Below are 13,408 nucleotides of genomic sequence, written 5' to 3'. Positions count from 1 at the left end.
CTAATTGTTTTATATGAATTGTTCGAAAAATATTTTTAATTGGTAATGACAAAAATGTGAGGATGATCTATTATCCACATCAAAAAACATAGTATAACATGTTGTGTACGGGTCACATCTCTCATGGAGCTCATGCCCCTTTCTTTTTTTTGAATTTGTCTATATCGGACAAATCTTATGTTGTCTGACGTGAGCAACATAAAAGTTTTGATTGATAAAAATATTAAGGTGTGTTTGATTGCATTACCTAGAATTTAATTCTAGGTAATATTGTTTAGAAAACAAAAATTACCCCACCCCTTGAAAAATGAATTTTATGGAAATAAGATTTAAATACTTGTACCATACATATTTTTTCATAGAAAAGTTAAGAGTGCTTGATTGTTTTCCATAGAAAATGTATAATAATTATATATTTTTCATGATAAATGTGTGCAATCAAACGGACTCTTAATGTGATTAGTGGAGAGAATTTTGTTTAACTATGTGATATCTATAATTTAAAATGTGAGTGTAATTTTGTTTGAAAATATTTCGATTTATTTCATATACAAACTTTTATTTCTACTTCTCTCTCACTAAAAATAAAATAAAATAAAATCAACTTCTATTGATAGTAAAAATATTTCTTTTATTTTAGCTAAAAACTATACAAACATTTTATCAAAAAAAAAAAAAAAGCAATACTTTTTCGACTTTCCATTATATGGTCAAATGTGCACTCTTTTTCTTTTGTTCTTTTGTAGGTTATAAAGGATTGGTCCGCTGATAAAAAGAGAAAGAAGAAAATAAAAATTTAAAAAACGAAAACAAACAATAAAACCTAAAGTATTTTTGCAAAAGCAAAAGTAAATATAATTTCCTAAAAGGGGGAGGGGGGTGAAAGTTATGTCAAATTTGCCCTCAATTTCCATGGAGTATGGTGCAAGAAAAATAGAGTGGCTGTGTTACAACTTAGAAGAAGAAATTAAAGAAACATTCAAAACGTCTATTTCAAGCCAACCAATCCCCAACCAACCAACCAACCAACCAACCCACCCTGTACAATAAATAGGCAAAAAATACTAAACCCTCAAACCCTGCCTCCCAAATTCAATTATATGTTTATATTTTAAAAGTAAAGAGGAGAGGATATGAAAGGGTGATTTCAATTTCACCAAGGGCTCACGAGAGAGAGGGGGGGGGAAGATATTATTAGAAGAAGAAGTTACTGGGAAAATAAGTTAATTGTTATTATTACAATATATTAATTTAATAATACTTTAATGAAGGGAGTGTATTAGTCGCGGGTCAAAAAGGGGGGGGGGGGGGGGGGGGGTGGGCCCATACAGAGTGTTCGTGTGTGAGAGAGCTTTTGCCATGCAATTGCAGTTGCAATTGCTTGGAGTTTATTTCCCATTGAAGAAGAAAGAAAGCAAGCAAGCAATAAAGAAAACAGGGGGGGGGGGGGGGTCCAAAATCAACCCTCCTTTCTTTGCGTGGAATCCGGCGGGGTGGGGTTCTTTATTAACCATCATGATATACTCTCTATATAAGTCCAAAAATATAAGCAATACGTCAAAGCCTTTTCTGTATTATCGATAAAGATAGTTTTTTCATCCTGTTTATATGATATATAAGTTTAAGTGAAAATAGCTCTTTTTTGAATCGATATTATAAAAAAAAGGGGGGGGTTGTGGGGACTGAACAGCAAAGATAAAAAAGGGATTGATTTGAAATAATGTTGAAGGTGGTGGTGGTGGTGGTGGACCGGTGGTGGTGGTGGTGGTGGTGGTGGGTCATAAATATTTTTTTGGTAGGCTTTTGACGAAGCACAGGAGAGAAGCGAGAAAAGGACAAGATTTTGGTTTTCTTTTTTGTTTGGGTGCTTGTTTATTTGTTGCCAAAAATGCGAATCTAAGGGAGAAGGAAAGGAAAGGAAAGGAATAGGATGCGCTCGTGGGTGTGTAGTAAGTACCAGTGCTTGCTTGCTTGCTTCCTTGCTGACAAATTGAACCCCCAACCCCAACCCCAACCCCAACTCACTCACAAATATTGACAAAAATAATAATATTAATAACAGTGACCCACTTTTATATATATATATATATATAGACACACGCACACAGACACACACACACATGGAGGGTAAAAAGGTCCAATAAATTTTATTACATACGGGCACGCGAAGCTGAAGCTGCAGAGCCCCCTCCTCCTCCGCCCCCCAAAAGTCCGGCGCCCCGTGCCGGAACATTTTGAATTTTGAGACGGTGGAGTGTGTAGTGGTGCTCTCTGATCTAGGCCACCGTTGTCTATACTTCCTAGGTATAATCAATCAATCAATCAATTATACATTTAAATTAATATATCATAATAATAATAATAATAATCAAATTAAACCAATGACAAAAGTAAACACCTAATTGTAGGCGCTGCACTTAGCTTACAATTACGTACAGTGAGAGATATCATAATCTCATTCTGCAAATACTCTTAAAATCAAAATGTTCTTCTTTGTATTTTTTTCTTTTTTTGTTAAAGGTGAATTGGTGAAAGAGAGAGCAGCAACAATAATAAATAATAAAATAGATATTTTGCTGTAATTTCCAGGTTGGATTACGATTTTGGCCTCACCCCCATCGTCAAAAGAATTTAAGGCTGCTGGGCTTTTGATCTTTTCCTTTCCTTAATTGAAAATTCACTTATATAATGGCTGGCCCGAGGAGGAGGAGGAGGAGGAGGAGGAGGCCAGGCCATACATACACAATGAAGAATGATGTGATCCACACAGTACACTTGGATGCCATTCTGTTGTCTTGGCTTGGGATTGACTCTTAAGTATCCAATAATATTCATTTTCAAAATGGTTGCCTTTCTATATTCTAATTCAATATATTATTGTTGTTGATTTTGTGTTGTTTAGGACCACATCCCATCAATAATATAACAAAGAGCACGTTATTGTGAAAAACTAATGTGAGGACCGAGGTAGTTGCCTCCCGTGCACTCAATAACTAAAGACTAAAAGACTAGAGACTAGAATTACATCTCATGTCAATATCATCATTAATTAATATATTTTATATATTATTCATACATATACATACATTTTGGCATTCAAAAAATAATATGTCTCCTCAAGGAGGAGGAGGAGGAGAAGAAGGAAGATGATGAATGATGATTCCCTGTGGCCGTGAGTAGAAAGCGATGGTTTTTAGGGTGGGGAGAGAGAGAGAGAGAGAGAGAGAGAGAGAGAATCAAATCCTTCCCCCTCCCATTTGTGACAATGACTCCATTTTTAGATTTAGACTTAAGACTCCTCCATCTCCATTCTTTCTCTTCAGCAACTTCAATGTTTCTCACTCATCTTTCCTTCAACTTGTCAATCTAATTCTGTTCTATACCTTTCTTTTCTTCTTTTCTCTCTTTACTCCATCAACCATCTCTACTGTACTGCCTCTCTCTCTCTCTCTCTCTCTGAAGCTCCTGCTATGCCCTCTGACCGTTTTATTGTCACACTGTAAATAAATTAAATAAATACTCTCACCCGGTTCTTGTGACGCCCGACAGCTCTGAACCTCGTATCCAGACCCGCAAAAACCACTGAGGATCTGTCCCTGCTGTTGCTTGTCTCCCAACTTTTTGTTGTCTTGCTTGATTGAACGGTTCGTTTTCCAGATGGAAGCCGGATGAATGTAGAGGGAGCGGGAAAGGCTGAGAACTGAAAAGATTTTTCCTTGTAGGGATTGGTTTTCTGCGCCATGATGAGAGGACACTGGAAGCTTGTGGTCAAGTTGGTTCTGGTTTTTTGCTGTTTCTGTGGATCATCACAAGCAAGGAAGCTGTCTTCGCAGAACAGTGAGGTTTTGGGATTAATGGCCTTCAAGGAATCCATAGCCGCTGATCCCAACGGCGTTCTGGCCAACTGGGTTTCTTCCGCCGCCAGCCCCTGCTCTTGGCGCGGCCTTTCCTGCTCGGATCAAGGCGGCGTCACGGTGGTTGACCTCACCAACGCCGGCCTAATTGGCGGCCTTCAATTAGACACCCTCATAGCCTTGCCAAGCCTCACCCGCCTGTATCTCAGTGGCAACCACTTCTCAGGCAACCTTTCGGTGGCGCCGCCGCCGTCTTGCCGCCTTGAGACCCTGGACTTGTCCTCCAACAACTTTTCAGAGCCGCTCTATGCTCAGGCTTTGCTGCACTCTTGTGCTAGCCTTGCTTCTCTCAACCTCTCCAGGAATTCCATTCCTGGAGGTGCTCTCAAGTTTGGACCTTTTCTTTCTCAGCTAGACCTCTCCCGGAACCAGATTTCTGATTCTGCAATGTTGAGCTACTCCCTTTCCAATTGCCAGAGCCTCAATCTGCTCAACTTCTCAGACAACAAGCTGTCAGGAAAATTGGATTCATATACTCCGTCTTCTTGCAAGAATCTGTGGACACTGGACCTCTCTAACAACCACCTTTCTGGAGATATTCCGGCCGGTTTTATGGTGGAGTTGGAGTCTCTCAGAGTCCTCGATCTCTCCCACAACAACTTCACTGGAAACTTCTTTAGTCTTCAGTTCAATAATTGCCATAATCTGACTCTGCTAAGTCTTTCTTTCAACAGTCTATCTGGGACAGGTTTTCCAGATGGCTTGACAAATTGCCAGGTTCTTGAAACTCTCGATGTTAGCTACAATAAGCTGACATTTGAGATTCCAGGGGAGCTGCTAGGGAGTTTGAAGAGCCTGAGGCATCTTTATTTGTCCAGGAATCGGTTATCAGGAGAAATTCCCCAAGAATTGGGGCAGGCTTGTGGGACTCTTCAGGTGCTTGATCTGTCTGGAAACAAGCTAACTGGTGGGCTTCCTTCCACTTTCGCGGCCTGCTCTTCATTGTTGACTCTCAATCTTGGCAACAATCAGCTTTCAGGAAATTTCCTAAGTACTGTAGTAAGATCCATGCCAAGCCTCAAGTACCTCTATGTTCCCTTCAACAATATAACTGGCCCTCTGCCACCGTCCTTGATTAATAGGACTCAGCTTCAAGTGCTGGACCTCAGTTCCAATGCTTTAACAGGGAGTATACCTTCTGAGTTCTGTTCCTCAGCATCATCGTCTCCCGTCCTGGAGAAGCTTTTTTTGGCCAACAATTACCTCGCAGGGTCAGTACCATCAGAGCTTGGAAACTGCAAGAACCTGAGGGCAATTGATCTTAGTTTCAACGACCTTGTTGGTCAAATCCCCTTGGAAGTTTGGACTCTGCCAAATCTTTCAGACTTGGTTATGTGGGCTAACAACCTCACAGGGGAAATCCCGGAAGACATCTGCATTAATGGCGGGAATCTTGAGACGCTGATTCTGAACAACAATCTTATTACTGGAAATCTACCACTGTCCATTGGTAACTGTGCAAACTTGATTTGGGTGTCACTAGCCAGCAACCGTCTGACTGGGGGTATACCTTCAGGAATTGGAAATCTTGTGAAGCTAGCTATCCTCCAACTAGGTAATAATTCACTCAGTGGAGAGATCCCGAGGGAACTTGGTAACTGCAGGAGCCTAATCTGGCTTGATTTGAATAGCAATGCCCTGACTGGTCCGGTTCCAATGGAGCTTGCCAACAATGCCGGCTTGATTTCTCCCGGAATTGTCTCTGGGAAGCAGTTTGCATTTGTGAGGAATGAAGGTGGGACAGCTTGCAGAGGTGCTGGAGGACTAGTTGAATTCGAGGGCATTCGGCCAGAAAGGTTGGAAAGGCTTCCCATGGTGCACTCTTGTCCAACGACTAGAATCTACTCTGGTGCGGCAGTGTACACATTTACAAGCAACGGCAGCATGATCTACCTTGACCTCTCCTACAATTCCTTGTCAGGAACTATCCCGGGGAGCTTAGGATCAATTGCTTTTCTCCAGGTCTTGAATTTGGGACACAACAATATTACTGGAAACATCCCATTCAGCTTAGGAGGTTTAAGGGCTATTGGTGTTCTTGATCTCTCTCATAATAACATCCAGGGATACATTCCAGGGTCTTTAGGCAGTCTATCATTTCTCAGTGACCTTGATTTGTCGAACAACAATCTCTCAGGGATCATTCCATCCGGTGGTCAGCTGACTACTTTCCCACCCTCCAGATATGAGAACAATTCAGGTCTTTGTGGGGTTCCCTTGCCCCCTTGTGGCTCTGGAAATGGGCGCCATTCGCCAAGCTCTCATCATCACAGGAATAAGAAGGCCATGACTGCAGAGATGGTCATTGGCATTGGGGTATGTCTTCTCTGTATTCTTGTGCTCATGCTTGCCCTTTACAGGATAAAGGAAATTCAGCGGAAAGAACAGAAGCGAGAGAAGTACATAGAAAGCCTCCCAACTTCTGGTGCCAGCATCTGGAAACTATCTGATGTTCCCGAGCCCCTCAGCATCAATGTGGCCACATTTGAGAAGCCTCTGCGGAAGCTGACTTTTGCGCATTTGCTTGAGGCTACCAATGGTTTCAGTGCTGACAGCTTAATTGGCTCTGGAGGGTTTGGTGAGGTCTACAAGGCCCAGCTGAGAGATGGCTCTGCTGTTGCAATTAAGAAGCTTATTCGCATAACAGGTCAGGGAGACAGGGAGTTTATGGCGGAAATGGAGACCATAGGGAAGATCAAACACCGAAACCTGGTTCCTTTGTTGGGTTACTGCAAAGTTGGAGAAGAAAGGCTTCTTGTGTATGAGTACATGAAATGGGGAAGTTTGGAGTCTGTTCTTCAGGACAGGGCCAAAGGAGAGGGCTCTAAGCTTGACTGGGTAGCGAGAAAGAAGATTGCCATTGGCTCGGCAAGAGGACTGGCATTTCTTCACCACAGCTGCATCCCTCACATTATCCACCGGGATATGAAGTCCAGCAATGTCCTGCTGGATGAAAACTTTGAAGCCAGGGTGTCTGATTTTGGCATGGCAAGATTGGTTAATGCACTTGACACGCATCTCAGTGTGAGCACACTTGCAGGGACCCCAGGTTATGTTCCTCCGGAGTACTACCAGAGTTTTAGGTGTACCACAAAGGGGGATGTATATAGTTATGGTGTCATACTGCTGGAACTTCTGTCGGGAAAGAAACCGATAGATCCATCAGAGTTTGGTGATGACAACAATCTGGTTGGATGGGCAAAGCAGCTTCAGAAAGAGAAGCGAAGCCATGATATACTGGACCCTGAACTGATTTCACATGATTCTGCTGGAGCTGAGCTATACCAGTGTTTAAAAATTGCTTTTGAGTGCCTGGAAGATAGGCCTTTACGTAGGCCAACCATGATTCAGGTGATTTCGATGTTTAAAGATCTTCAGACAGATTCGGAGAGTGATATCCTCGATGACATCTCACTGAAAAATACCGTAATTGAGGAGCCACAAGAGAAGGAACCGTAGTTGGCAACACCTGAGTCTAATTGGATTGAAATGATTTTCTATCGCCAACTTGCCTACTACTGCTTCTGCAGAGAATTGAACCTCATTTTTGGGATGGGGTTTACTCTCCATGCTTTTTTACTTACTGTAAATAATAGAACACTGAAGGAGATAGAAGCTATGGAAAAGGGCAAAGCAAACAATAGACTGGGATCTTCTCAGTTGCTGAAGGCTGAAGCTGGAGCTACTTCACCTCGATTATTTCTTGGTCAGATTGTCTGTTGGTAAAAATCTTGGAGACTTCGTTCCTTTCCCATTCGCTTCTGTTTCCTGTCACAGTTTTGCTCTATCTTGCTGTTTGTTTGTTACAATTGTTCATTGCTATTTTTAGTAGAGATGTGGTAATTGAGAAATCACAGCAGCTCTAGTATTGTGAAGTTGTAGTCTTCTTGGCACTAACCCTGAACTCGTTTGATAATCAAAATTAGAAACACTAGGCCCCTTTACACCAATTTGATTGGGATCATCACTGACATATAGTGCGCACAAAATCCTATATGGTTGATTCAAGAATATGATCAGCGAATTGACCGTCATGAACTCTGATCCAGAGAGCTTGATTGTTTTACAGATTTTTCGATAACCAGAGACACATAACTGATCGTTTTAGTTCTAATGATCATACTGAAACTGTGATTCAGAGATGATCCGAACCACCATATATAGAAACTTATTTGAATTGCATGGTCTAGCCATGAAACTCAACCGGGCAGCATAACTGTCAGCATTCTGATCCAATGGATTGCCTGATTGCTTTTTCTTTGTTATCTCATGATGCTCTAGTCTAAGAACTGTAAGATTTACCCACGGTTACTCATCTACATAATCCCATGAAAGCAATAGTTCCATTCATCTTAGTCTCATTTGGCGTCTACTTTTGTTTCCCTCTTTCCTCATCGGATGCTCTGTTTTGTTCTATTCAACCATCTATCACATGACAACAGTCAATAAAAAAAGTTCTTCTGGCACAGCATTCTCAGGATCAGGGTAAACATCATATTTTTTTTTTTTTTCCTGGAAAGTTTTGGGCACCCGTTGTTGTGATCGGTTCATAATGAGTATGGAGTTACCATCCATGTGGGGTCCCAGTGCAATTGACAAAAAAAATGCCATGATCATGAGTTGCTTTGACGCTAAGTTTGGCCAAAATCTTTGAGCAATCAAGTGAACTTTGTCCGTGGCAATATGATGATGATTTTATGGCTTCATCATTCAAATTTTCTTTCAACGTTGGTTGGATACTGTTCTTGTATTCTATATTTATTGCCAATAAAAATAAGATAATAAAAGTTTGATATGATTGTCTTTGCAGAGATTTATGTATTAATGTTCTTTAAAGAAACTAAGATATTTTCTTTCTGTCATTCACTTTTCTGACAATCCCATGAAGAAACTCTCATTATACTAACATTACCGTCCAATTATGGCTAATGATGGTGGATGGTGGATGTAATTAGTATAACATCTTATCCAAAATTAGTGGAGTTTCTATTCTTGTTTTTTTTTTTTTTTTTGATATTTTTTATTTTTTGAGTTTTTTTTCTTCCTTTAAGAACTAAAGAGTGTTTAATTACAAGGTGAAAAATAAAACGTTTTCCAATTTTCTTAGAAAATAAAAAAACTAACCAACCCCCCCCCCCCCCCCCCCCCCCGCGGAATTGATTTTTCTTGTTTTTGTAGAAAATATGACACTTTTAAACTTAGGTGGAAAACAAATTCTAGGAAAAAAATGATCAATCAAACACCTAAAGTTGGAATTTATTGAAAAATATTTTCTTTTCCTTATTTTCCATATCAATCAAATACACCTTAATAATATTGTTAGATCCAAGTAGTTGTCAAGTCTAGTGACTCCTTTTAATAAGGTCAAGTTATACAATTTTGGTAGTATTTGTTAATCAAGATATCGGAAAAGATAATATATGAAAATCATTCTAGATTTTTGTTTTTATTATTTCTAATGTGTTTGTTAAACTTATTTAACGACCTTTAAAAAATAAATTACGTGATTTTTTATTTGATATTTTTCAGATATGTTTATCTTTCCTCCTCAAAATAAGCATATTTTGGATCTTACATATAAGAAAAAATGACACATATATTCTTTAGTGTATTTCAAAAATTTAACAAATAGTTTGATAAAAATTTTAAAATGTTTCCCAATCTTATTTTAACTATTTTATAGTTTGGTTTGCAAACTATTTCAATCTTATTTTACACATCGAACAAATGCTACCTTAGAGTAGACATGGCCAAAATTGAACCGGACCGGCTGTTCGAACCAGAACCGGACTGGCCGGAACCGGACCCGGAACCGACCGAACCGGAACCGGAACCGGACTGAACCGGCGAAATTCGGTCCGGTTCCGGTTCAAGGTTCCGGGGAACCGGAACCGCCGGTTCCGGTTCCGGTTCCGCGGAACCGGAACAACCCCCCCTCCCCCCGTGCAGCACCTCTCCCCCCCACCACCACCCCTCCCCCCGTGCAGCAGCACCCCAACGGTCCAATTCCAATTTTATTAAATTTTTTTTTTAATTTTATAATTCCTATCTATATATACCCCTCCCTCCCCACTCATTTTTCACACTTTCTCTCTCTCTCTCTCTCTCTCTCTCAAGTCTCAAGCTATTATTCTCTCAATTTTGTCTCTCATTTAATATTTCAATTTCAATTTCTTCAATCTTCTCATTTTGTTATTTATCAATTTATTCAATTATATTGTTAATTATTTATTACTTGTTACCATATCCAAAATTGAATACAATAATATTTAAAAAAAAATAAAAAAATTCAGTTTGAACCGGAACCGGAACCGTTGACCGAACCGGCTCAAACCGTTGACCGAACCGGTCCAAACCGTTGACCGAACCGGCACGAACCGGAACCGGAACCGGAACCGAACCGTCCCAAACCGCCCTTGGGCGGTTCGGTTCAGGTTTAAAGATTTCTTGAACCGGAACCGGTGGTTCATGAACCGGAACCGGCGGTTCATGAACCGTGGCCATGTCTACCTTAGAGAAAAAAATAAAAATAAAATAAAAATATGAAAATATATTTTACTATGTTTATTTTTAAAATTTTCAAAAAAATTAAGCATAAATGCAAACAATCAAATAGAAAACCACAACTATTAGTAGATGCTGGGGTGTGGAAATTAATTTTTAACTTCAATTAGATATATTTTAATATTTTATGTTTCAAAAATATTTATTTTTACAAAATTTACAAAACGATCCCCTTTTTCTAATTTATAATATAAAGTTAAAAAATAAAAAATTAGAATTAAAAATGTTTTAAGCACTAAAATTGCCAACTTTACATGAATTTCTTAATAAATATTTAATTGAGGAACGTTACTGCAATTTTCAATGGGTTACATGTTGTAATTTAGTGAAACTTCAAGGGGGTCACGTGTAATTTATCCTAAAAAAATTTAAAAAATTTATTTTTATCATTCAAAGTTATTGTGACTTATATAATTTTCTAAAGACCCTTTTAATTAAGTCAATGACACTAATTAAATTCTTATAATTTTAATTTCAGTATTTCAGACCTTGTAAGTTGCAAGATATTATAATTTCTCATAATTCATATCTATCAATAAGTTAATTTAATTCTTCATAATTCAAATCTATCAATAAGGGGCTCTTTAAATTGATTTAAGATTTAGAATTTTTTTTTAAAAAAATGGCACAAACAACTAGGAGTTTTGATTCCCCTAAATAATGCTAAAAAGTGTCATTATTAAATTTTTAGGTAAATTTTTTTTTATTAATTATAACATTTGGCTTAAGAGTGAAGTTTGAGCCACTTTTGTCTCTAAATATAATGCTGATAAATAAAACATTTTTAGGCCATAAAAGGAAGGGTATAGAAAAGAGTTGGTCCAACCAATCTTTTTGACTACTTCTGCCCCACAATCTGCACTTTCACTGCCTCTTTTTCTCTCCTTTCCTCTCTCTATGTATACCCCACACACACACACACACATATACATACATATATATGAAATGAAAGCATTGTTTTAATATAAAGTTTTGATTTTTGTGTCATACTTAATGCTAACAATTAAAAAATTATTAATAATCATTTACTGAATAGTTAATTATTAGGACCAATTAATGACACTAACATCACGTAAAATATTAAAAAAAAATTATATAAAAAAGGGTATTCATATAATTACTATACAAGTGTATTTATATCGGAAAAAAAAATTAACTCAAATTCATGTAATTCAAGTGTCGTGATATCGTTATTAAATAATAATTATTTTTTTTAAAATGTAATTTGTATGTTTTATTTGTACTCTTAATTTAATATATGTTTATTATATTACATGAGCATGTATAGTCCATGTACATATAATATTTTCTACTTATTTTTCTCTATTGCTAAGAAACTTTCTTTTCAACGAAATTTACACACAAAAAAATAAGTTTAACGAAATTTCTATATTTACGGAAAATATTGAACGAGAGTGCGATCTCATCTCATCTCTATATTAGTCCTAATCTAAGAATATAATTAAAACGAATTACATGTAAAAATAAGCTTCAAAATAATTGACTAAATCTAATATCCTAACGAGTTTACCAAATTTTCTACATTTGTGGAAAATATTTGATTGCAATATTAGTCACCTTCTTAACAACCTAATTGAAATGAGGCACATGCAAAAAAATTTGGGCCATAAGATTTGGGTACAAATTAATTGACTAAATCTACTCCACCTAACAAGCTTACCAAAATTTCTAGATTTGTGCAATATCAGTCAGTCAAGGTTAAACAGTTTAAATCTTCTTCTTTTTCCCATAATAGGAGGTCAGATTTATTGCAGTTTAAACAGAAGATCCTAAAAATTAGCAATAATTACACGATGTGATGTTGATAATGGGGTATTGACTAACGGTTCTAATTAATTGCTGCACAGTGAATTAAAATATGGAATTGGGGAGACCAAATTCCAAATTGGAATCATTAGTCATTAGAGGGCAACAACTCATACATACATTATTATCTTTTGGATACTGTCACAAACACCTTTATCTCTGATGCTTTGAATATAACAATAATTAATGAGAATGAACAATTGCAACATTGGGGGCAACTCCCAACCAAGCTAGACAACAAAGAGGAGAAGACGTCCTCTCAATATTAAATCTACCCCCATAAGTTCTCTCGCATGGGCATATATACTTGTCCTTTTCTCTTTTCCCATTTCTCATTTTTTATATAAAAACTAATTTTATTACAAAGTTTAAATTCACAATCTCTTACTTAACTGAATTGTTGTTCTTAAAAACTTTTATTTGTAAGCAAGTCTAACGAAGAAGCAAGCACAACTCATTGCTGTACTTAACAGATTTGGTAAGGCTGCTTCCAAAGTAATCTTCATTCCTTGTGTCTAAATACCTCAAATGAGAAGAAGAGTATTTCATATTTGGTTTTGATAGCAACGTTTAAGTACTTATTCATCACAAACCAAAGATAATCTCATAATAAATAGGCAATTAATTAAATTACTAAAAGAGTAGAACTCACACAAAAACTCAAATATGATATCTTTCAATGTGCATTTGTATTCTAAATTTATTCAATGTATTGGGTAATAATTTAACAGACACAAGAAGTAACCTATTTAGAAGAGAAATACCAATGTACCCTTAATCACCAGCCAACTCAAAACCTATATATATATATATATAGACTGTATAGAGGATCCAAACAAATGGTCACTTACAAACAAGTTTGTTTTATTGTTGTCCATTATGATTACACATTTATTTTTCATATAGGAAAGTGTGAATGGGTTACCTTACCTGGCATGGCATATGCCTGCATTGAGATGGACATCATTTTTAACAAGTTTATTAAACTATCATTTACCCTTTCAAACAGCTTCTTCTCAATCAAAGCCCTTGAAATCAATTTTACTTATCATGTAGGTTGTATTTTCATATAGTAATTATTTTTAAATAATTAAGTTGGAGCA

At 37.4% G+C, this 13,408-nt stretch overlaps 1 protein-coding gene across 1 annotated transcript; it reads left to right on the top strand.

Moving 5' to 3' along the window:
• Positions 1-3,221: 3,221 nt before the first annotated feature.
• LOC127811999 (serine/threonine-protein kinase BRI1-like 1) lies at positions 3,222-7,789 on the top strand. The gene has a single exon (XM_052352235.1). The coding sequence runs from the start codon at positions 3,741-3,743 to the stop codon at positions 7,371-7,373; it is 3,633 nt and encodes a 1,210-aa protein (XP_052208195.1). The 5' UTR covers positions 3,222-3,740; the 3' UTR covers positions 7,374-7,789.
• Positions 7,790-13,408: the final 5,619 nt, after the last annotated feature.

Source organism: Diospyros lotus, chromosome 10 (assembly GCF_014633365.1).
Source record: "Diospyros lotus cultivar Yz01 chromosome 10, ASM1463336v1, whole genome shotgun sequence".
In the NCBI taxonomy this organism is placed as follows: domain Eukaryota; kingdom Viridiplantae; phylum Streptophyta; class Magnoliopsida; order Ericales; family Ebenaceae; genus Diospyros; species Diospyros lotus.
This window is presented reverse-complemented; position numbering and strand designations above follow the sequence as displayed.